The 24,862-nt window shown below is 45.6% G+C and overlaps 1 protein-coding gene across 1 annotated transcript; it reads right to left on the bottom strand.

Moving 5' to 3' along the window:
- Positions 1 to 284: 284 nt before the first annotated feature.
- Ptcd2 (pentatricopeptide repeat domain 2) lies at positions 285 to 24,834 on the bottom strand. Its single transcript, XM_021180334.3, has 10 exons — positions 24,694 to 24,834; positions 23,460 to 23,552; positions 20,085 to 20,214; positions 16,853 to 16,970; positions 13,005 to 13,083; positions 12,556 to 12,647; positions 9,961 to 10,074; positions 6,665 to 6,739; positions 2,208 to 2,321; positions 285 to 1,025 (listed from the first exon to the last, which is right to left on the bottom strand). Exons 1-10 carry the CDS (start codon positions 24,797 to 24,799, stop codon positions 801 to 803), a joined length of 1,146 nt encoding a protein of 381 aa, XP_021035993.3. The 5' UTR covers positions 24,800 to 24,834; the 3' UTR covers positions 285 to 800.
- Positions 24,835 to 24,862: the final 28 nt, after the last annotated feature.

Genomic DNA, 24,862 nt, shown 5'->3' with positions numbered 1-24,862 from the left:
CAAATGGTCACAGAAACTGGCAGTGCTGTCAAGACAGTTTTACAGTAACTGCTAATAAAGTAACAACAATAGAGGACGCAAAGGAGACGTGCACAGCAGACACGGTGACACACAGGTCCAACTATGAGATTCAGTAGAAAACTGAGCCTTCCATGGGTTTTCAATTGGCATTTTTGGCTTGCCAGTGACAATGGCAATAATCATTTTAAACTTAGCATACTTACCAGTTCTGAAGGCTAAATTCTAGTTTTGTTTACATGCTAAGAAAAAAAACACAACCCAAGTCAGCACAGAACCTTTTATTTCTTATTCTGGAGAAAGTTGAACTCTACTGAACCTTGAATGGAAATATGAAGTCATCCAAGCACACCCAGGCAGCATCGCCTCACAGATGGAATAACGGTGGCGGAGATGAGGAAGGCCTCCGCCACTTCCAAAGATGGGAGATGAGGGTTTCAGGTCTCCCCACCAACTTGCGAGTCACCTCTGCAGTGAAAGGTCAGTCAAGACCATGAGAAATCCCGTCTGCGGGTACCTCCTGAGCTCCACTCTACTGGGCTGCATTAGCAGCTCTGAGTCTTACTCTGGAGCCTCTGAAACAAGGGCAGCTGCCTTTCTGTGGAGCTCCCTTGGCTTGAGCTAGCTCTTCCCATTTCTCTGGTAGCACGTCACCACTCAGGGGACTTAGGACTTAGGGAGACCAAGCGTCAGCACTGGGGCACTGAAGTAAGTAAGATGTCCGGCCCGGAGAAGCCAGTAATCCACTTGTAGCAGCAGCAGACCAGGGAAATGGAAACCAGTTACTCGGTCAGCAGGGACCGGCTGAGAGGCTGTAAGGTCCGATGGCTGATTGCCCTCTTCTTTAACAGCAACAAGTTGGATCTCTTGTCCCGGGGGACATGGCAGAGCAGAGCATCCAAAGAATGAACGGTGATTTGACCGTTCACGTGCAGCTTCCCATAGACCTCATCGAATCTGGCTGTGAGTGCAGGGCTGTCCTTCAGTTTTTCCCTCACTTTGGCCAGCTGGAAAAGAGTAATCATTACATCACAGTGAGGTCTTCCTATCCTCTTTGAAGCAGAAACAGACATGTAGAAATGTACAGCATATATATAAGGATAAACACCAGGGCACATAGGCATGACTGACTATGAGAGAGAGCCATATCAATTTACCTTCGAGAGGCAACTCAAAAAAGCACACGTTTTACAATGAGACATAAGCGGGGAGGTCAGAGGTCAACAGAATCCATAAAATACAGTAAGGGCGGTGGGTGGGGCAGATTATACAGGGAGTAAGGGCGATAGGTGGGACAGGTTACATAGAGAGCAAGGGCAGTGAGTGGGGTAGGTTATACAGGGCTTCACGCAGTGCACAGAATGGTGCTTGGGATCCACCCTAAAAGCCATAGGGATGGCAAGGGCGACTGTCTGATAGAGACTTCACAAGCTGCACAGAGAATAAGCAGAGGACCCATCACAGCCCAGAGAACAAATGGTGATTGGGACTGGGAGAAGCACAGGACAGATGCAGAGGTGACTGCACATGGGGCACACTGTGGGGTAACAGTGAAGAACTCCCTCTAAGGAGCTGAAGAAAGGGGATCAATGTCACCATCCTAACTTGGGTCTTAGAAACGTGACGATGGACACTGAGAGGGAGTGTCATGGGGAGGAGAGGGAGATCCAAAATTGGATGGACAATCCGTAATTCTATTCTGGAGATGAAACATCGGGGTGGACATGCCAAGGAGGCCACTGACCGGTCTAATATATGGACCAGAGCTCTCAACAGCAGCCTCAGGTCCATCACTAACCCTGTAAAAATGGGTCAACTCAAAATCAGAATGGCCGATATTGTGCCAGTCGCTTTTTTCAGTTTGCTTCTATTTCCTCCCACCAAAGGAAGCAAGGGTTAACTGAGAGCAAGGAGCAAGGGAAAGGTACAGATACTTGAGAGAAAACTGAAAAAGCGTGAAGTCATTATTCAGAGGAAGGAAGGGACCTATAGAATAGTACAGGGAGAGAGCAACATGGGAGGAACCTGAGAATTCCAAAAGCCATGCTATCCTAGGAAGAAAGAGTCATTGTATTAACGCATGCAAGAGAGACTGCTGTGTCTGGCCTCTTGCTGCACAGGTGGTCTCGGTACACCGGGTGAGCACGTGAGCTTGCACTTGGTGCCACCTGCAGCGCTGGCACACTTACCACTTCCTCTGAGAATGTGTGTCTTCTTACAAATTTCGATAAATTTGTGTCAAGAGAGTCCTCTAAGATCTTTATCAGGCTTTCCAACATATTTGACTGGATGTGGATCAAGATCTGAATAAAAACCAGACAAGACTGAGCTGGCGTTTCAATGTTGAGGTATGCCTGAGCTGACAGGCACCCCTTTTAAATACTATTCCCTAATTCATTAGCATATACATGTTTTTTAAGTGCTTGGCATGTACACTCACCAGCCAAAATGTACTTTCCTATAGTATAATGACATCGCCATGGTGAGGGCTAGTGAGGAGGCTCACATCAGAGGTGCTTCATACACCAGTCTTGAGTTTGATTCCTGAATTCCACAAAAAGAAACACACACACACACACACACACACACACACGAAAACAAAATAAATACCCCAACTTTAAACCCTGGCTGATGTCTCAGTGAAGCCTACTTACACTGTACCCATTAAAGACTCTTCAAAACTAGGCGCCAACCAAGTTTTCAAAATGACATTGCTAACGAATTCCTATCAGCCCGGCACATACAGCACATGGAAAAGCAAGGCTCATTTCACCTGTAATTATCAGTACTCACTAGGACAATGTGAGACACAGAGAAAAGGTTTTAAAATGAGAATAACTGAGAATTCATCAACCAATGTTAATCACTGTTTATAATTTGATGTTATTTTCAAAATGTATTTTCTGTAAAATTGGATCTTTCCTTTGTCAGCTACTAAATAATGTGTAACACAAGAAATAATTGGAAAAACCATCATATTGAATGAATGCATAGCAATTAATCATGGAGATAAACCATGCTGTATTATATGACTGATGTGTACATTAAAATAAAAACCTGGCAATTTCTTGGACTTGATGAAATTATTAAACCAAAAGGAATAACCGCTTTTGAAGCCCTGGTCCTTGTGAGAGGCAGTGTTTCCCTTCCACCCTACACTAGCCATTTTGTTTCCCCCCTTCTTCAGTCTTGCCTGTGTGCTGGGATATTTGCATCTTTACTGTCATAACAGAACCGATGCTTCGGGAGGGGAGAAGCTCATTAACTCCAAGGTCTAGAGGTGCAGGTCATGGAGCTAGCCTGAGCTCAGCTCGGGAAGGGGCTCGAGCCCATACAGGGCAGATGGCAGGGCCTGGCAAGGCTTCCTCCCTCCTGAGAGCACACCCCTGTGACCTCGGTGCCATCCTCTAAATATCTCACACATGTATATAATGACTCTTGGCCATGTCGAGCCTTCCGTTCCCTTCTCCCCAACCACTCCCTCTGGAACCCTGCCTCTTCCCAACACGCCTTTCTACAAGTATGTGGCTTATTTAATATGTCACTGGCTACACTTCCTCAAGAGAAAAGCCTCTGCCTCCTCCAAACACCATTAACTGCCAACTGCTCCTCACATAAGGAGGGAACCTCGTGTAGGCGCTGCCTCTTAGAGGTCTCCTACCTCATCCCCACCACAGTAAGGGTCAAGCCTCCAATAAACAGACTCCTGAGAGACGGAAACAAATCTCAAGCCAAGCAGCTCATCGGGGGAGGGCTATTTTGGTCCCCAAGAACTTCACGGCATTAAAGGCCTAACCTGTCTTAGCACACACATGAGTGCAGTGGGCAGGCTAGCCACTTGTCAGCACCTCTGCAAGGTAAACTGTCTTCCAAATGAGTCTCTAAAGCCGTGCCAGCTTTCTGGAGAGGTGATAGGTATCCAAATGCAATCACAGAGTGCCCCGCCCTGGCCTCGCGGCTTTCAGATGTATCTGCAGTGGGAACTCATCTGTGATGTCAAGTGGCATTGCTCAGAAGGCCCGTGGTTCTCTTGAGACTGACAGGGGAGTGGACATGCGTGCGTCCTGATGAGATCATAGGCTAAATTAATGCAGTATGTGGCAAGTACCAGCTGGGAAAATAAGGAACCAGGCCCTCTGGGTCACAGAGGCAGCAGATGCAAGTCAGATATAAAATTCTGCTGGGGGTGCGTGGGTTATGTAAGTTCAAACTCTAATTCACCGCAGCACCGGATTGTAATGTAACACACCGATTTTTAAAACAGACCAAACAAAAGAGAGCCCCCATCTCTATTTGCTGATGCTGACTGCGCTCTCTCTGGACAGCCTTTTGTCAGGCTAACAAACCGTTTACAGATTTCAAGGAGGTGACAGCCTTGGGAAAGCTGAGGCCAGTTTGTCACTCAAAAGAGCAAGCCAAGCCTCCCCAGTGAATGCCAGCTGTCTCTTCCTTATCACCTCAGAGGATGGTGAAGCAGGTTTATAATGCAACATGAGGAGCGCAGATTGGACATCTGGAAGTTTCCAAGTGGGGTTTCTTAAAGAGTAAGGCCATTTTAATAAAGCTTCCCGAGAGTAGAGAACTCCTTGACTGCATTCACACAGAGGATAGATGGAAGTTTACATCAATTCAAGTTCCTTATGTGTGGTCCTTAACCACACATGCTGATGCTACTCCCATGCCGGCGGCGGCTTTCCTCCCACGTCAGACGGCAGATGCTGCTTTGCATGCGCAGACTCCTACCCAAGGCTTGACTTGTGTGATGCTTTGTGTATGCTCGGCCCAGGGAGTGGCACTATTAGGAGGTGTGGCCCTGTTGGAGTGGGTGTGTCACTGTGGGTGTGGGCTTTAAGACCCTCATCCTAGCTGCCTGGAAGCCAGTAATTCTCCTAGCAGCCTTTAGATGAAGATGTAGAACTCTCAGCTCCTCGAGGCTGCACCGTGCCTGCCTGGACGCTGCCATGCTCCTGCCTTGATGAAAATGGACTGAACCTCTGAACCTGTAAGCCAGCTCTAGCTAAATGTTATCCTTTATAAGAGTTGCCTTGGTCATGGTGCCTGTTCACAGCAGTAAAACCCTAACTAAGACATTTCTCCCCCCTCTCAGCAGGCTTACGGTATATTCCTACCAAAACACTGTCTGACTGTGAAAAAATTAATTACTACGTTTTTGTTAACAACTGCAAGAGACAGGTATGAATAGCAACTGCAACCCACAGAATGGGCCACCTGTAGTGGATCATGCTAGTCAGTCCTGTGATCTTTCCATGACTCCCAGGAGTAGTGAGTGAGTCCCAGGCCCGGATGACGGACACAGCCTTCCTAGTTTCATAATCTCACCTTTCTGGAGAAGTGGAAGACCCTGGGCTTTACAGTCCGCTGTCTGTATTAATACCCTGACTCTGCTGTCTACCTAACTGTGGGAACCTGGCAACACAGGTCAGAAGAGGACGTCGGATCCCCCTAGAGCTGGAGCTACCCTGGGAGTACTAGGAGTCAAATGTGGATCCCATGATAGAGCTACAAGTGTGCTTAATCAATGAGCCATCTCAAACTCTTCAAGTTCCAACTCTCAACACCTGCAGTCTTCTAAAGCAACCCAGGGGCTAGGCTGAAGAATACAAACAGGGAGGCACCAGTGCCATCTGTGCCAGCTACAACCATGCAGTGGGTGCCTGGAGACAGGCTGGCTGCAGAGCTGAAGATGAGCCCCAGGAGCTAGAGAGAGGGAAGGAGGCCTGCTGGGGTTCAGACTGAAACATGCCTGCTGGCTGACCTCTGTGGGCACTGAGACTACACATGATGCACACAGAGACATTCAGGCCAAACATGCACACAGAAAAGAAATAAAACAAGAAAAAGTTGGGAGCTTGCCTTACACAACTCCGCACAGCACACACGTACTCAGTACTCAGCACTCAGGCAAGGATCAAATGGGCTGGCTGGCTGGAGGATGCGCTCTCTGTAATGGCAAAGCAGTCCTCATTTCCAGTGCCTCAAAACGCCTTAGCTGATTCCCTGTTCTAAAACCAGGGGTAGTGACAGTTTGCTCCCAGAGTTCTGGGAAAAAAATTGTCATTTTCTGCTCGAATGTTTCATGTCTTCGCTGGATGAGTACAGTCCCTAATAAGGCCCCACACAGGTGGCACAGAAGCCCAGATAAGCCACTGGGTAGATGTCCCTCAGCAGGCTGATAATGTGACAGGAATTAAATAGATAATGTCTCCTCCATGCCTACTGACTGCACAGCAAGCATACTAGCATACCAGTCACAGGCATGCCACGAGTTAGCTGTCACAGATGGGATGCAATTAGCACACAGGCTTCATCCAGGGCCTGGGAAAGAACTGTGTAGGTCCAGTCATGCCTTCTTAATCTACAGCCTTCTCACACGTGTCTCACACGTTCAACACACTCACATGCACACACACACAAACACAGGCACACACACACCCTTCATAAACTCCTGGAAGCCCCGTGGTGATGACGTCTGTCACAGGAGTGGTTCTTCCCAGAATGGAGCTTGGTAAATGACTATTGTTCTGACCAGAATGACGACACTGGGCAATCAGGTCACTGCACAGACAAAAACAGTAGGCATTTGACCACATTTCAACTCATTTCCAACTATAAGGAAGTCACTTACATTTAAGTTAATACACACTACGCTTTCTGGATTCATGATTTGAGAAAAAATGGACACAGCGTTTTTCAACTGGTTCTGGAAAGAAAAACGACAAAAAGTCATCCCCCAAAGCGCACACCGTCATTCTGTCCCCTGCAGGTCACCTAGAGAAAGCAGGGGCTCCTACACACGGGCCCCATGGGTTTAAACTAACAATGGGATTTTTGTAATAACCAAAATTAAACAAACACTATATGAAGAGTTTTACCCAGCGACATGACGCCCTATATTTTAGCAGTCTCTCTGAGCCTAGGTTTTAAGATGGAGGCATTAAACCGGCATTCTCCCTTCTCCTACTGGAGCCAGCTCTGAAGAAAAGGCGGACAATGAGAAACAAAGCTAACCTCATCATTGGTATAATGAGAACAGTGATGCTTCAAATACCTGAAGAAGCGGCACACTGTCTTGAACCCTTGGAGGTGGAGCCCAGCAAGGCTGAGAAGAAGTAGGCAGAGGACCTGTACATTACAGAAGGGGACTCCACTTTCTAGTTTCTAGGAGGTTCTCCACCAGCACAACCTAGACTCCATGACCTAAGTGCCTACCCACAGTGACCGGGACTTTGCGACTTGTAAGGGGCAAATATGGATCCCTAAGGAGGCACAGATGGGAGGAAGAGCAGGTTCGTGGCTAAGTTGTATTTGCGGGAGGCGGCAGAGAGGTAGCCACAGATCAGGAAAACAAGTGTGGGCATCGCCAGCAGGACCACAGGTTACAGTGCGGAGTTGTTACACAAAGGAAAGGCTGCCTGTCTACACTAGGACTCCCGTGTTTCTGTCCCACGGATGTCACTTCCCTGCCAATGGTTTCTAAAAGACATTCAGAGTTTCGAGTGATGAGTAATCAAAAGAGAACCAGAGAAAGAACTGTGTAAAGAAAGAGTTTTGAAAGTAGAAGAGGGAAAAAGGACACAGCAAACAAACCGAGAGAATAATCAGTGGAGGGGACTCCAGGATGAGGCTGTGCTCATGGAGACAGAGGACAAAATGAGGAACAAGAACAAGTTCACGTCTGTCAGCCGTAGAAATGAAATTGGGCAGACTTCACAGCAGCGGGCAAGATGCGTAACAGAAGACCAGGGCTCAAAAATAAAACAAAAAACTCAAGGAAAGCAAGGGCCATCTCAAAATGCGAAGTCTGGCAAAACTGCAATAAAACAAGCCACTGAGAACTCAGGTTCTGTAGTTTGTTTGAAGAACTCAACAGAAGACACGTTGCAGGCAAAGCAGAGAGAGCTGGGAGAACAGCATGCCATGGTAACTAATGGCACTAAACCACGGAGCCAGAAAGGACCACAGCTGGTCCTACAGCTGGGACCACAGAAGAGCGTGGGAGGAGAACTACTCACCTGGGAAGGAAGGAGTCGCTACACAATGGCACCTAAGAGCACGATTTCAAAGGTCCATCTCTTCACCTCTATTTCCTCCTTAAAGCCAATAAACCGGGCATATTTACAAGAAAAGCAAACACCAGTAAAGGTACTGTAGCCACTAAAGTTCCATGAAGGAGATGAAGAAGGAAAACACGTCAACTTCACCATCAGCAGCTGCTGTCACAGGAATTAGATTGAGAAAACTAAGTAACAACATGGCTTTGGAGTGACCAGCAGAGAAGACGTGGGACAGGGAAGTCCTCCAACGGTGACCTGAGGCAAGCTGAGGCCGTGCTAAGGCTCGTTCAGAGCAGCATTTCCACCCAACTTGCCAAAATTCAAGGTAAAAGGTAAGGCGTACGTGGTTTCTCAGGGCCTTTGAGTTAGTGAGGCAGAGTAGCTAGTAAGGACACACAGGGGACACAAGAGAGAGCCTCCCACCAACTTGCCTCCCTGGCTGACACCCAGTTATCTACAATCTGAGCAAACCACCTACAGAAAAACACTGTACTCCGTCCGGAGAAACAGTACAAGGCACTGCCCTTCTTCCAGCACTTGTCTGTCTGCTTCATTCATAAATTCTGACTTCATTTTAAGAGTGACTAGTAGGGTAGTCATAGCAGTACAAACCAATGAAAACAACATGCCAGAAAATATTTTAAGTTATAAAAATGTAAGGCATCAAATAAAATTCCACTAAGCTCACGCATGTCATATGAATATAAGCATGTTAGGAAAGACTAGTGTCCCAGTACAAAGCCAAGTTGAAGTTCTGCAACACATAAGAGATACACATAAATCAAAAGGATTTAGAAAGACTTCAAATGGAGTGACTGAACGGTACCAGAGCACCAATGCAAACTCGACCAAAATGAACAGAAACAAAAGCTAAAGCGCTGACACTACCAGAGAAGGTTGAGGTCAGGGCAAAGCGGCAACTACGACCATGGAGAGTCCTGCACAGCACTTGACTCAGAGTCACGATGACAGGAGGCTCTATGTGAGCTCCCACAGGGATGGCTTCTGCTTCCTAAGGGCAAAGAGCTATGAAAAGACTGGGGACATGTGCCTCACACAGGACATTGGTCCCTGTGCCTCAGCCCCCAGCAGAGTAGGAAGACATGAAACAACTTCCTTGGACAGACATGGATGCTGGTAAGCCAGAAGTGATCATGCCCAATTGGTGCCCAGTAGGAGTGTATCCTCCCCAGCATTAAGGAAACAATCACCTTTGAGGTCCTAAGTTCCTATTCTAATTAGTCTTAAGTAAGAGCTCCCTAGTCTTTTATATCATAAGCCTTCCATTTTCCACATAGCAAATGTGCTAATCTCAGAGGTGGGCTCTTTAAGACAGCAGGTGTCCCAGCACTGTGTCCCCCACTGAGACCAATCAGAGTTTCATTGTCTTTCTGGGCCTTGGTTGCTTCGTCTGTCAGTGAGGGGATGATGGGCTAAGTGAATGCTAAGGCTTCATCTAAGTAACAGCAGATGGAGCTATCTAACTAACAAGGCCTGACCCGGGAGACCTTATTCATCTGCACTTTGGAGAGAACTAACTTAAAATGCCCTCTAGGAACCCTGCACAGGAGGCATTTGACGTCTTCACAGTAACAAAGATATTCCCCTTGGACTGTAGCTTCCTTCTTTCATGCTCCAGAAGATGGTGGCCCACCATTCTAAAAAGAATGCATGCTGGGGTTCAGTTCCAAGTGAAAACGTTATTTACAGACACAGGTATAGCTGAGAACTGCTGTGGCAAAGAAGCTACTGCTTTCAAGATAGGACTTCCTTATAATACAGTTAGGAGGGGAAAAAAAATGAACAAGAACAAAAGAAAGCAATAATGTCCTGCCCACTGCCAGTCTCTTCTGCCCCAAGGTCTTACCTGATTCAGAGCTAATGCCACTACAAAACAGTATGCTCTCCTGGAGATAATGTCTCCCTTAATTAGGGCTTCTTCTCTTAACGTAGTACAGATTTTAAGCGATTCCGGGGTATTCTGTGAGAAGATGAGAACTCTCAGTCAGTACCATGAACCTTCAGGTGCACTGATGACTGAGAGCATTCAGTATTTCAGCTCTTCAGTAATAATTTCCCAGAGCCTACCTGATGGCACTTGAAAAATTACACTCAGAAGACATGACGGTGTGGCCTAAGGAAAGACCACAGGCTTCAACCCTACACAAAGAGCTTAGGCAACTAAGGGACAGGTACTCAGAGTGGGAGAAATTGTCCTCCCCAGGGAAGAGCACATTAACTGGCTCTCCGATACCAAATGGTCAGCATACAAGTAACACTATACAGACTGAGCAGGTTGTATTGAGGAATACACATGTACATACATACACATATATGCATGTGACAATTGGTGAAAAAAAGCTATGAATCTGAAAGGGGTATAGCAGAGAGCTTAGCGGGAGGAAAAGGAAGACGAAATGATATAATTATATTATTATTTTTTAAAAGATGCATTTATTTTATGTATATGAGTACACAGTAGCTGTCTTCAGACACCAGAAGAGGGCTTTGGATCCCATCCCAGATGGTTGTGAGTCACCATGTGGTTGCTGGGAATTGAACTCAGAACCTCTGGAAGAGCAGTCAGTGCTATGAACCTCTGAGCCATCTCTCTATTATAATTTCAAAAAGAAAAGAAAGCTATACAGAGACTTTTTGCAAATAAACTAGGCTATCTGTATGGTAGCCGTTCAACTCTTAATTTTTAGTCTTCAGCTTACTGCAGAGCAGTTTCCACTCATAAACATCTAAGTTTCCTTGTTTAGCAGTGGGCTAGTTTCTAGGCATAAGCCCCACAACACAGTTAGCCCAGTATTAATTAACTAGCACTATACTGCTCTGTAACATAGGGGACTTTCCTTTGGGGTATTTCCAACTTGAAAATCTCCACATAAGCCAACTATTTGAAAATATTAATACTAATCTAACATAGGTTATAAAAGAATCCCATAAAAATAGAAGCTAATATATATATATATATATATATATATATATATATATATATATATACACATACATATTCAAGGGGGCTGAAGAGCTGGCTCAGCAGTTAGGAGCACTTGTTGCTCTTACAGAGGATCTAGGTTTAGTTCCCAGCATACATATAGTGGCTCACAACTGTCTATAACTCCAGTTCCAGGGAATCTGATGGCCTCTTCTGACCTCCACCAGCATCAGGCACACGGATGGTACACATACTTACATGCAGGTAAAATACCTACACACATAAAATAGATACATCTAAAAAAAAGAACATCTTATTTTTAAATTGGAGAAAGTGATGTACCAACCACTCTCCAAGTGATGCACTCAGTCTGTCAGTGATGCAAACCTAGCCCTGCCCTCTCAGTAAGGCGCCAATCAGCAGGGCAGTATGTAAACCTAGCCCCACCCCTCAGTGAGGCATCAACCAGTGGTGCACCTATCAGCAGGTCAGTGAGGGAAACCTAGCCCCAGGCTCCGGGCCACCACAGTGGTGGTTTTACAATGGCAGCTCCAGCCCCACCTCTGTGAGTCTGTGAGACTCAAGACTCAATCCTCCAAACAAAGTCTGAATTGTATATGATGGGAAATCTCAGCAGCTCTGTTTCCCAACTTGCCTCCACTTAATGAAATAAGTTCCTCTTGGATACAACCCAGGAAGAACATCCTCTGGCTTCCTAAGCAGCAGAACTGAATTAATTCTCTGTACTCCATACACCCAGGGAAGCATGCCTGGGCAGGATCCTACCTGGGAATCACCATTTGCAATGACCCATGGTCTAGTGCTGTATGACTGGGAAGGATTACCTCATCCTGAGGTCAGTAAACTATAGCCTTTAGAACTATAGCCAAGAATGGCTTAAAGATTTACAAAGGCTTATAAAAACAAATCGAGAGTACGTGGTAGCAGGGCTTAGGAGAGGGCTAAGTGGTTAAGAGCACTGACTGGTAGAGGATAGGGGTTAATTCCCAGCACTCACATCATGGTTCATAACCACCTGCAAGTTTAGTTTCAGAAGGTCAGATACCCTCTTCTGACTTCCCCGGGCACCAGGCATGCATGCAGTGCACAGATAGGCATTCGTGTGAAACGCCCATACATAGAAAGAATACATGACAGCAATCACATGTAGAGTTCACCCCGGAAGGAAGGGATGATTTCCAGAGGGGAGCAGTTAGACTGATCTAGAATAGTCTAACCTAGCAGGGATTCTGGAGCCCAGCGGGACTTGTCTCTCGTTTTCAAGATCTACACGCTCGCCAGAGAAGTGCAAAGGATGACTGCTTTCCCCATGGTAAAAAGACCTGACAAGGCTAACTTGAATTTTCTAAAAATGAATATTTAAAATTAAAATATTTGTGCCAGATGGAAAGTAGATTTTAAAGGAACCAGAGAAAGAAAGGGGGGAGGGGGAGGGTAAATTCACTCTCAGATCCTCCTCAATGCCCAGGGCCCCGAGGGTTAGGGGAACAGTCTTACCAGTTTGTAGCAGATTGCAAAAGCAAGGATGTAGGTGTCTTTGCTGAACCTCACATCTTGGTTTTTCATTTCGATCAACACTTGAAGTGCGCCTGCAATGAAGGAAAGAGTGGCCAGCAGTTAAAAGCATCCACTGGCAGTGGCCAAAATTCTAATCAGTTCAGCACCACCTACCAAAGAGCAGCAGATTTTAACATGATGAAAGCCCTTCCTCAAAGTCAAATAGCCCGGATCCTGATCAGGTAGGAAGAACGCATAGAAACTTGCTAAGGTTTCAGATAATCTGGGGTGGTTCTCGTCAGCCACCACATACAGAGAGATATTTTCAAACTTCAGGAGTGAGGTAACACTGGGGCTCCTCAATAGGAATCTAAGGTCACTTCTACAGCGCTTCCCACCCAAGCTGCGGTGGAGTTTTTCCATAACCTCAGACTGTATGTAATACTTACGTTCATATTTGCCTTTGGTAAATAACATATCCATCAAAATATTGAATGACGTTGAATCTAGGAAGAAGCCTTGTAGATGCTAGAAGAGAAACAATACAGTGTGGTCAACAGTTAAAACTTCAAGGGACGTCACATGCTGTGTCTGTTTGAGACCAGGTCTCAGTCGGTAGCACTGGCTGCCCTGTAACTCATCATGCAGATCACTGGATGGCCTCAAACTCACAGAGAGCCACCTATCTCTGTGTCCCTCGAGCTGGAGTAAAGGCATGAGCCACTTACTATGCAGGGCCTGTATCTTACTTACTTCTACATGTTTTATTCTGTGGTTTTCTGAATTCTCTCGTAGTCTGGTATATAGAGCAGCTTTTAGAGAAACCCTGTCTTGAAAAACAAAACAAAACAAAACAAAAAAACAAAAAACAAGCAAACAAACAAAAAAAAAAACAACAAAAAAAGAGTTTAAAGCTTAACTGCTGAGCACTGTTACAGCTTTGGGAATGGATGCCCTGGACAAGAAGCATGAGAACTATGTTTCCTAAGTAATGAAGAATCAGGAAGGTAGCAGTGAACCTGCACTGACTAGCAGTGTCACAACAGAGCAGGTTTTAGACTGAAGACAAGAATGTCTCACGGGCAGGGCGTGGTGGCGCACGCCTTTAATCCCAGCACACGGGAGGCAGAGGCAGGCGGATTTCTGAGTTCAAGGCCAGCCTGGTCTACAGAGTGAGCTCCAGGACAGCCAGGGCTACACAGAGAAACCCTATCTCGGGAAACCAAAAAAAAAGAAAGAAAAAAAGTCTGCTAAAACGGTAGTTCATAACATTGTTTTTAACTTTTATTTATCTTAATAATAAAACCACCTCTGTACTTATTGTATTTGGTTTTAAAATACACACATATCAGAATAGCTAAATTAGGTAACATTTATCACTTAAGAACTACTTAAGAAACTTAAGATTTCCTCTCATCATGATTTTTAAAGAATAAATTATGTTGCCATTACCGCTGTTTTATAATAGTTCAATTCTCTTACATCACAGCATTTTACATGATATTCAAATGTTGTTTCCTGTATTCTTTTTTTTTATCTTTTTTTTTTTTAAGATTTATTTATTTATTATATGTAAGTACACTGTAGCTGTCTTCAGACACTCCAGAAGAGGGCGCCAGATCTCGTTACGGATGGTTGTTAGCCACCATGTGGTTGCTGGGATTTGAACTCTGGACCTTTGGAAGAGCAGTCGGGTGCTCTTACCCACTGAGCCATCTCACCAGACCCTCCTGTATTCTTTTTTGAGGGCCTACTGTGGAAAACCTTCTCCGGTACCGCTTGGCAGGAGTCTGACAAGCAAATGGGCTTCAGGCAGGAATCTGGCACTGGCCATGACAGGACGTAAACTCAGGCAGGAATCTGACATTAGGGCACGATAAGGAAGTAAGTAAGGCAAGAATCTAACTTCAGGCTGTAATAGGGAAGTAGGGTAAGGCAGGAATTTTAGTATCAGGGTGCAACAAAAGAAGTAGGCTTCAGGCAAGATTTTGGGCTTGGAAGTGGGCTCAAGTATTTCAGTCATTATGACAAGCCCTTTTAAACAACTGTCATGGCAGTAATCTAGGACTTCCATTGCTGCTTGGTCAGTTCCTTATTCTACTGCTTGCCCAAAATACTTGCATGTAATTAAAATGGTATAAAAAGTGGATTGGAAAATTAAATTTGCCTTCAGTCTCAGAACTGACTGGAGTCACGCTACAATGTTGTCTAACTGCCCTTTTTCTTTTTAATCCTCACTTCGCTGCTGGAGAACCTGTTGTGTGACGGAGTGGGCTTGGTCAGCCTACCATATAGACTCTTGATGCTGAGACTAAGGAATCAAAGTCTGCTCTAAATGCTGGCTGGGTTGTAGTTTAGGAGAGCTTAGGTACAAGTCAGGCAGACAGTGAACGCAGAGCCAGAGGACTGTGAGAAATAAAGCCAGAGTCTCAGCCACCATTGGGGCAGTGGTGCACAATGACCAGAGCGGACGGGAGTAAGAGACACGGGATGGAGAAAGCACTGTCACAGAAGCAGGGTTTGGCAAGGCCTCACTCTTCAGTTCACTCCTCTCTACAGCAGGCCTTCTTACACAAGGGGTTTCTGTATCTGAGGCTTAAAAAAGTATGTGCATTTTGATTTTACTGTCATAATCATACCTTTGACTTATAATGATGAAAATTTTAATTTTCTTTTAGTTGTAACATTAAAATATTTATTTAAAATATTAAAAGAATACCAATTAAATGAAAAGTGAGATTTTAGTAATTCTAACCCTAAAGACATAGTTTACTTTCCAGATTTTAATACATACATACATACATACATGTGTATGTGTGGGCATGGGTGCACACATATGCCAGTATATGTAAAAGCCAGAGAACAACCTTAAACATCACTGTTTAATTGTTTAATTCACACATACCAGCATGTAATGTGTGCATGAGAGTATGGGTGCCCGTGTATGCCAGTGCATGAGAAGGCCACCTTGGATATCATTGTTTAGGTGCCGTGGCCGCTTTTGTCTCTCACTGGCTTGGAACACACAGGTAGGCTGGGCTGGTCGGCCAACGAACCCCAAGAATCCAGGTCTCCTCTTCCCTGGTGTTATGACTGTAAGTACATAAAGTACATACTGCCATGCTGTACTTTCTGAAACTGTGGGCTTGGGGGGCAAGCCCAGGTTCTGTTCAAGCGCATCCCCCTGATTATGCCCTATCCCTTTCTTTCTTTTTTAAAGTAGAGAACAGCAAGAGCAATCATTGAAACTTGCCTTAAACTACCTTTTCTCTACTTGCTAATACGTGATGCCCACCTTCCTAATGGGTGGTGTTCTTGAAGGGCAACTCTAGTGCTAATTATCTGAGTCACCCCATTCAGGAGGCCGAGACAGGAGGATTACAAATTAGAGAGCAGCCTGGGTTACTTGGGTCATATAAAAAGCCTAGGGTCCATTCCAACAGTACAGAATAGAATAAGTTCAAAAGAGGAGTGAGTGAACGCCAAAGTTCACTCCGGAGTTCCTAAACATGCTAATGGTGGGCACTAGCCCAAGTGAGCAGTGTCTCCGGCCACGGATGAATTTATAATGTTTCTAATTCAGTCTTATCCTCTCTAAGGTAGAAATAATAATCACATCTGATGAGCAGCTGTTCTCCAAAAATGATAATAATAACTGTTATTGTTATTATTCTTAGAAGCTACAAATGTTAATAAAATGTATCTATTTCTATTGTGTGCATATGTGCGACTGCAGGTGCCATGGTGCATGCATGGAGGTCAGAGGACAACTGTGAGGACTAGATTCTCCCCTCCATATTTAGTGGGGTCCACAGATTGAACTCTGGTCCTCAGGCTTACTTGGGAAGTACTCTTATCCACTGACTTATCCTTATGGTGTGCGAAATTACATTTTGATTTAGAGAAGGAAAAACAAAATATATAAAAGCATCTTAAGACTTGACCACTTATAAATACAGACTTTAGTAAAAAAAAAATTAAAAAAAATATGAAAACAAGAGAACGTACAGATGCAGGATAAGAAATCAATGGCTAGTCGTAACTCCCGAGACAGGACACACGTCCAAGGTAGCTATGTACTAGGCCACCAGCTTCTGTACCGGGCTATGCCTCCAAAGACACCTGTAAACCTCCCTGTGAGCTAACTCCAAGGAAGCACTTGAAAAACAGAAAGCTTATTTATTCAGCCTGAAAGTCTTACCTAGGAAAAAAACATGTAATGAAAGGATGTGTTTTCTAACAACTGAGAAGACCAGGTCACCTCAGCAGGGGAAGGGACCGAGAAACAGTAAATAACCTTGTCTCTGACGAGCTCCACTGCAGAGTCCTCCAGGTCCAGCTCGTAGCACAGCCTCATGAAAACGGGTCCGAACTTGTATTCCCCCAAAGTGAAATTCTTGTTTTCTGCATGGTACCTGGTAATCAAGATTAGTCTATGAGCAAAAAGATGCAGTGTGGCAAAAACAGACTCGGGGATGAGTAGATCTCAGTTAGCAAGAGAAGCACCCAAGTCTGGGGTCCTCAGCACCACAGAAAAGCCAGGCTCATGCATCTGCATCTCGGATGCAGTCAGGAATCTCAGTGCTTACAGGACAGCCAGCAGAGCCAATCCCTGAGCTCCGGGTTCAGTGACACCTAGTCGCAAAAGTCAAGGGTTAGGGTGACTGAGGAAGACAGTTGACTGTGATCTCTAGCCATGTGTATGCACCCTCACATACCCACATATACATACATGAACACGAACACACACACACACACACGACATATATCACACATACCATACACCCACACAAGGACACACACAGACCATAGTGTGCACTCTACTAGATGCTGGGAGCACAATAAAGAATAAGGAACTCTCAGTTTGGGAGAAATAGGATTTGAATAAAATCAGGAATTGCAGAGTTTAATATACTGGGCATTGAAACAAAGTTTGGTTAGAGGCCAACTCTAACTCACTCTGCGAAATAACGAAGTAAAATATACACTGTGATTATCTCCTAGATTAAGCTACTACCTGCTGGGCCAGGAGCACAGGCAGCAGGGGCTCCTTAGAATGGGCCCCACCATGCATTTCTCCTTCTGCTGAAACAACAGAGGAAAGCTGGGGTGGCATTAGGGCTGGGGGGGTAAGCAAGCAAACACACAGGCAAATACAGTGGTGGTAGATACCAGCCCTGCTTCCTTATTCTACTTGAGAACTGAGTTACTAAGACAGGAGAGGACAGTGACTAAGGCCTTCTGGCTCCTTCCGTGTGATGGTTCAAACCCAGCCCTTCTGCTTATGGACTCTGTGACTGTAAGAAAGTCAACCATTTGGAGCTTCATCCCTCATCTGTAGAGATAGGAACTTGCATAGTTTTGTGAGAACTGGATAAGGTTGGCTCAGCACATGACACCTATTTCCTGTTAGCTATTATTTAACGTGAGGCGTCTTCAAAATCTATAAATATTTCAGTAAATGAGGAACGTGTGCCAGATTAAAAACAGAAAGCAAAAGTTTCCCGGGTTTGAAGTCCACGTTCAAAATGAAGTCAACAGCAGTAAATGGGAGGATCTAAAATCTCCTCATAAACTGAACAGCACTGATGCAAGTTATGAGGAGATAAAGTTATCACCCTTTAGTGTGGCTCACTAAAGATGAGCTTCTGTTTTAGCTCAGGCCTTCCCTTCCCGGCAGCCAGCGGCAGGCCTCAGGAAGACAGTCAACAGGTTGGTTAGACCTTCCAACCTGCCCAGCTGCTCACAAGAGTAGCAAAGAAAAGCAACTAGGTTGTGTCGTTGTGTCATGAGATCAGAGAAGGACTGTAGTCACAGTTCAATGTGGCAGTGAATGTAAAAGCAGAAAGGACACTCAAGAGCTTTTATCCTGTTTATCCCGTTGTGTTATTCTGACAGGTATCTGCAGGCTTTAGGGTAATAACATGTAAAATAAGGGGAAAATAACCAGAGGCTCTCAAATGACAAAGCAAAACTAGTGTTGCTGGCCTGATCTGCAGGCTTATTGGCAGTCTGCGTTATAATTTGAATTTGGTTTGTTGTCCAATGTGGAGTCTAATGGGATGTCCTCAGACCAACTAAGAATATTGCTCTCAAAAAGGCTCAGGTATTTTTCATGTGCCCCCTCACGTCCCAGAGGAGTTACCACAAAAGACGGAGTCTGTCCCACTCAGCTTTATGGCCTCCTATCTTGAGAAGTGATTTCTTTTTACCAGCACAGTGTGAGACAGTCAAAAACCTTCAGGAGAGCTAAACTGATGCCAGTGTCATGCCCTAGACTGTCTAAAACTGTAAATCAAAGATAATCTCCTTTCTCCATATGTAGATTGTCTCGGGTGTTTTGTTATAGTAATGAAAAACTAACTAATAAACTCTTTGACCCAAAACAAAAACGAGAGTGCCTAAGTTTTCTAGAGTCATTCACCATATTAGTTATGCTGAAAAAAAAAACCCCTAGAAGTAACTTAGATGACTATAAACAGACCAGATGATTAAAATGGCTGCTATGTGGTGGAATACTCTAGTGCCACCACTAGAATTATGATTCCTTAACATATAAATAATAAGACTAATGGAGGTTGTATTAATTTAGAGAATACTGTCTTTTCTACAACAGTAACCAGGACTGAAAGGAGCTCAGTGTGGTGACATGCTTGTAACGCAGCACTCAGGAAACTGTGCCTTTGTCAAGGCCAGCCTGGGCTACAGAGCAAAACCCTGTTTCGAAAACCAACCAAATAAAAAACCACTTGAACTATCACCAAAATCATAAAGTATTTGCATAAAGACCTGTGAAAACCTTTAACTGTTCAGATGAGCTTTGAAGAGACTTTCCATCATTCCCAGTCCTCCTCACACGTGCCTGCTGCCCCAACCCCTCCAGCAGTGCCTCCCTTTCCCAACATCCAACTGTGGTGTGGTCAGACAAATCACTTAGCTAGGAGACACTGAGCTGTGTGTGGTGCTGCCCCAGGGCTCAGCGGTTTCCGTCTTTCTGTGGCCTTGTGCTGCTTATACTGTGCCAACAGTGAGTGATGATGAGGGGGAAAGAGCGAGACAACATGGAGAAGCACAGAAGCACTAGAAATCTTAGGGACATCTCCTTGGACTGTCTAGTGCTCCCCTTCTGACAAAGGAATCTCTACTAATACCTAAAAAAAGATGTCATAGGCAGAAGGCAGGAGGAAGGAGGGCGAGGACTCCACTGGTCCCAGGGAGAGAGGAAGCAACAGGCGGTATTCTAGCCAAGTAAAGAGGCTTCAAAAATACCTGTCTGTGAGACCGGTAGCTGGCAGAGAAGCGCTGGTGTATGCTGAGGTGCTAGGGGTTGGGTAACTGGAAGGACTGACCACTGTGTTGGTAGTCTATGAGGTGCTGTCCTATGTTTGGCCCCGAGTAAAGAGCATCGTCCACAGTTGACGGCAGCTGTTATGCTGGGATCTCTGGAAGTCACCTGTGTAGAAGTGACTGCTCTGGGAAGGGCAGGGTAAGAGGTGACGAAGCCCCAGGGTTCTCAGGAAGTGTCTCACCTATAAATGACGGCTTTCGCCAGCTGCACATCTTCCAGGGACTGGCACAGGTACAGCACCGTTTTCAACTCTTCCTTCAAGATGAGTTTGTTCTGGGTCAACTTCTCTTCCAAGTTTCTGAAATAGATTTCTGGAAGGAAGCACAGGGGGGTGGCGATCAGGATGGGTGGGATCGTGAGGAGGCTGACCTCGGGGAGAGGAAGCTAGCCATAGGTCACTGCAAAGAGGTACCGAGGGCATTTCGTGTCATGGCTTCCCTCTAGAGGAGTGTGTGCTGACGACAGTCTGTAAGGCCCACCGTGTCATGGGAAATTCTGGACCACATTCCACCCCACTCTCTGGAAAACACAAACTGAGGGGGAAGCAGTGCCTCTGGCACTATTTGGGTGATACTCAGGCACACTCAAGTCTGAACAAGTACTATTCCAGCCCTAACAAATCAAACTACAGATGACTCATGAGAAGGTAAGTGTGGCCAGGCCCTCGGACTATCAGTGAGCAGGATAGGAAGAAGGGAAGGAGGGAAATGTAAATTCGCGATGGATTCAGCCCACCACGTGGTCGTTAGCCCATGTGACTAGGACTATTTTGTGTTCTTGCATTGAGTCAGCTTCCCCTCTGCAATCCTCACGGCCTGTCTTTACGTCGCTGCAAGAAAGTAACCATACCACTATATGGCGAGCAGAGAAAATCTTTGAAAAAAGAGAAAGAAAACAAAGACAAAGACAAAATCTGCCACAAACAACAACAGCAGCAGTTCTCTAAACGCTAGCACTCTTAGCAACAGAATCATTTTCAGGTCACTGACGGGCCTCTCTAGAGTGGTGGTTCTATGGGAGCACACAGCTTCAGGGCACACAGCGTCTGGGCACTACTTTCCTCAGTCCTGTTTGAGGCGCAATGCAGGAGCCTAAGGCAGGGCTGCTCTCGGTTCAGGAGTTGCCTAGGACTTGTTACAAGGCCCAGAGCTGTGAAAGGATGCTGTTGATGTACACTCGCAGCGTAAGAACAAGAGCAATGTCGCTCTGTTCTCGGTGTCTGAGTAAATTCCTACATGGTTAGTGACCAAGGCACTGGGTCTTTCGATCTTTCTTCTCAGAACCAGGCGATGGTTTTGCAGCTGCAAGGACCTGGGCAGACCTGGGTCATGGTACTTACATGCTCTGGGAAGACGCTTGTCTGTTCCTCATGAGACATCGTTCCTCATGCACAAAGTCAGGACTACGATGCCTATGCCTCACGGGATTACATGAGAGTATGGACAGACAGCATCTGGCACAGGGCCTGCCCTACAGTCAGTGCTAGGAAGTAATGGTACGAGCAACCTCATTTCCATCCTGCCCCTGTATGAACTAAGCGATTCAATTTGGGGGATTTCTAAGCAATTTCTCATCTAGAAGATTTTAAAGCAATGATTTTGCATCCTGTACCTCTTAATCATTAACCCAGTGAATCTAAAACATTTTTAAAAATGTAAATTAGGACTTCAATAATTTGACTTTCAAGTATTTACCACACAAGCACAGTCAAGAGCGATGTGTCTCTCGCACAAAGCTATCTCTCCTCCCTAAGGGTTTAAAGTCTACCCAGGAAGTCTGGTTACTTTGTAGAAATAGCAGGAGAACAAAACCAAAGCAGTAAGAAGAGTCGCATTTTAACATCTGTTGCGACTGTGAGCAGGACAGATAATGTTCCCTGAGGTGGAGGACTATCAGGGAATGTGGTGATGGAAAAGTCTGTACAAAGTATGGTACGTGACAGAGTGACACTGTAGGCTCCTAAAATAATAGAACGGTGGCAGGATTGTATAAGTACCCGTCTGACAGTGCCGTAGACGGGGCTGACTTTTAGACTGCATCTCGGAACATGTCCACAGCTATCACAGATTCATGAAGACCACAGCAATTAAACATAACGAGAAACAGCGGGGAGTACTTCCTATGCAAACCTCAGATAGCCCCCAAATACCTAAGATCAAAAGGCAAGCCTGGGGCCTGGAGATGGCTGAGCGGTTGAGAGCACTTGTTACTGTTGCAGAGGACTCACAGTCAGGGTCTACATGGCAGCTAACCACTTCTGGCCTCAGCACTGCAAACACATAGTACATACATGCAAGCAAAACGCCCACAGACTGCCTCCCTGACTGCTAGGGCTTGACCCTGAAAAGCAGTGAGAAGGACCAGGATGGGAGGGATGGAGGCATGTCAGTCAGCCGCTCAGTGGGATCTGGCTGGGATCTGGCGGTGGCAAGAGGAAGGAGTGTTGGGTGTGTATCAGAGGGTCACAAGGCAAGCTGCATAGGCAGGAATGTGCGAGAAAGGTTTGGAAGTGGAGGTAGGGAGATGATGGTAAGAGTGGGCAGGGTGTGATGCTCATATGTGAAACTGTCTTAGGCCAACAGTAACCAATGAGGTCTTTTAAAAACAAATCAACAAAAGCCAGAGGAAGTCTTAGATATGCTTATCAAGGAGTTTGAAGTCTTCAACCTGCAGGACAGAGGGAATGAACGCAGCAAGATTGCTAAGATATGACAGGGACTAAAGCCAAAGAACTGGTGTCCTCATGTTTTTCGTGCTTTTCACATGTTTTAAATATTTTGATTTTATGCAAGCATGCATGTCTGCACAAAGGTGTGTGCACATTTCTGCCTGCAAAGACCAGAAGAGGGCAACAGAGGAGTTGAAGCTAGAACCATTATAGGCAGTTCTAAGTCACCCAATGTTGAGTGCTAGGAACCGAATTCAGGCTCTCTGGAATAGCAGCAAGCAGTTTTAACTCCTGAAGTAGCTCTCAAAAGTAGGAGGAAAAAAATAAAACCCAGTATAATGAGCCTCATCTGGCAATCAGTCTTAACAGATGCCAAGTTTGCTATTTTTGATTCTTCTGTGTACCCCAAACACAGTGAGCGTTTCAAAGTAAATCCTAGATTCTAAAGTGTGAAAAATCCAAATGTTCTACCACACCATGGTCTTACTGACCTACGAGTATATCACAGGTCTATGGTATACTTAATCAACATTTGAAAGCCTGGACTCTTGAACTATGTAGTCTATTCAAACCTGCTGCCTTTCCAAGTCTATCTCTATCGATCTCCCAGTTGATGCTGATGATGGTCCTCAAATCATATTCTGAGCGGCAGAGATCTAGATGACTGGCCACAGGGCTAATATCACTATTTTCGTGGGGTTCCTAGGGGCAGGGCTAAAGGAAGAGCCATGGACTTGAAGTACCAGAGTCTGAGAGGAAGGGTTGATGGGAAACTAATGGCCACTCTGTCTTTTTTTCTCTCTATGAGATAGGTCTTGAAAGAGTGAACAGAGACAAAGAAGAAATATGAATGACAGACGATTAAAGAATTAATAAAACAGATATTACCTTTGGTGCCAGGTAGGTTATATGCAATAGCTATCTTCTTATGTTGAAATTCCTTTAACTTCACAATGTTATCTGTGAGTAGGTATCTTTTAGCTAAAAAGTAGAAAAAGAAAATAAAGTCATTTTGATTGTCTTCTCCCCCCCCCCCCCGCCCCGCGCAGCAAATAAGAGCATGGTTGCCTCTAAAGGATCCATCCAGATAGGTACAAATATTATATATCCCTGGTGAGAAGCAAACATCTCCAGTCAAATATTGAATGCAAGTCTTGGCAAGTCTTACATTTGAAAGAGGTAGGGATTGATGGAGTGTGAAGACTGGTTGGCAAGATGAGCTATGAAGAACAAATGGGCATTTGCTATCTAGTTAGGGGTTAGCAATGCAGACACCCACACCCACACCCACTTTTGCTTGGTTTATTTTGGGAGAAACATGAAATATTGGGCAAAGCTACATCCTGACTTCCAGTTTTGAAACTTCAGCACTGAAGATAGCCTTTCAGATCTGGACTCAGTAACCCTAGATCAGAAATCACTGACCACAGCTCAGCAAGTCTGGAATGTACCCTTCTGCATCGCTGGCTGTGCATGAGTTAAAAACAGTTGAACCGTGCACTGAGATCTGACACAGTAAGGTAGTAACAAAAATAGCTGTTTATGAAAAGGCAGTCCTGTGACGCTGTCAGATCTGGGTCTTTAGTTCAAATACAGCATCTGCCAGCTCCCTGTGACCTTGGGCGAGTGACAACCTTGTCTACTTCCTATTCTGTAAATATAGAAGGGTACCTCTGTCACTGGATGCTATGTGTGTGTGAGTGTGCGCGCACACTATAATAATTTTATTATCAATAGCAGTCACGCCTTTAATAGTTTCAGAAAGACGGTAAGGAATAATTTGGGGGATGAGGACGCCTGCCTCGAGTCTTTCAGAATGTAAGCAGCACAGCTTGGGTTCCCATCTCTTGAACTCCGCACCAAAACCTTGCAGAAAAGGAAACCCGACGACTGAGGTATGTTCTCGAAGAGCAACTTGGACCTTTGCAAGTGCAGCCCTTAGCTGCCCTTTGCTTTCCAGGCACCGAGCGGAGGGGTTCACAGTCCCGAAGCAAACCCGGCTGCTCACGCGTGCAGCAAAAGGGAAAGGTCGCACCAGCCTCCTCCAAAAAGAGAGGCCGCGGTGGGCTCACGCTCCCTTCTCTTCCACCCTCCCTCCTTCCAGGCGTGCGGCCGCCCGTACCTCCGAGAGTGCAGCGGCAGCAGGCGGAGCCTGAGCCCGTCACCCCGGGATGCAGCGAAGGACGCGGCACCCGCAGGCGTTCCAGGGGCCGAAACACCGTAGCCATGTTGTTCCGGGCCGGGCTGCACCATCTGCGGGACCCGGGCAGGGGGGACCGCCTGAGGTGGTA

This window comes from Mus caroli, unplaced genomic scaffold (assembly GCF_978045245.1).
Source record: "Mus caroli unplaced genomic scaffold, Mus_caroli_1 scaffold_15, whole genome shotgun sequence".
NCBI lineage: Eukaryota > Metazoa > Chordata > Mammalia > Rodentia > Muridae > Mus > Mus caroli.
Note: the sequence above shows the minus strand (reverse complement) of the source record. Positions and strands in the feature narration are given on the sequence as shown.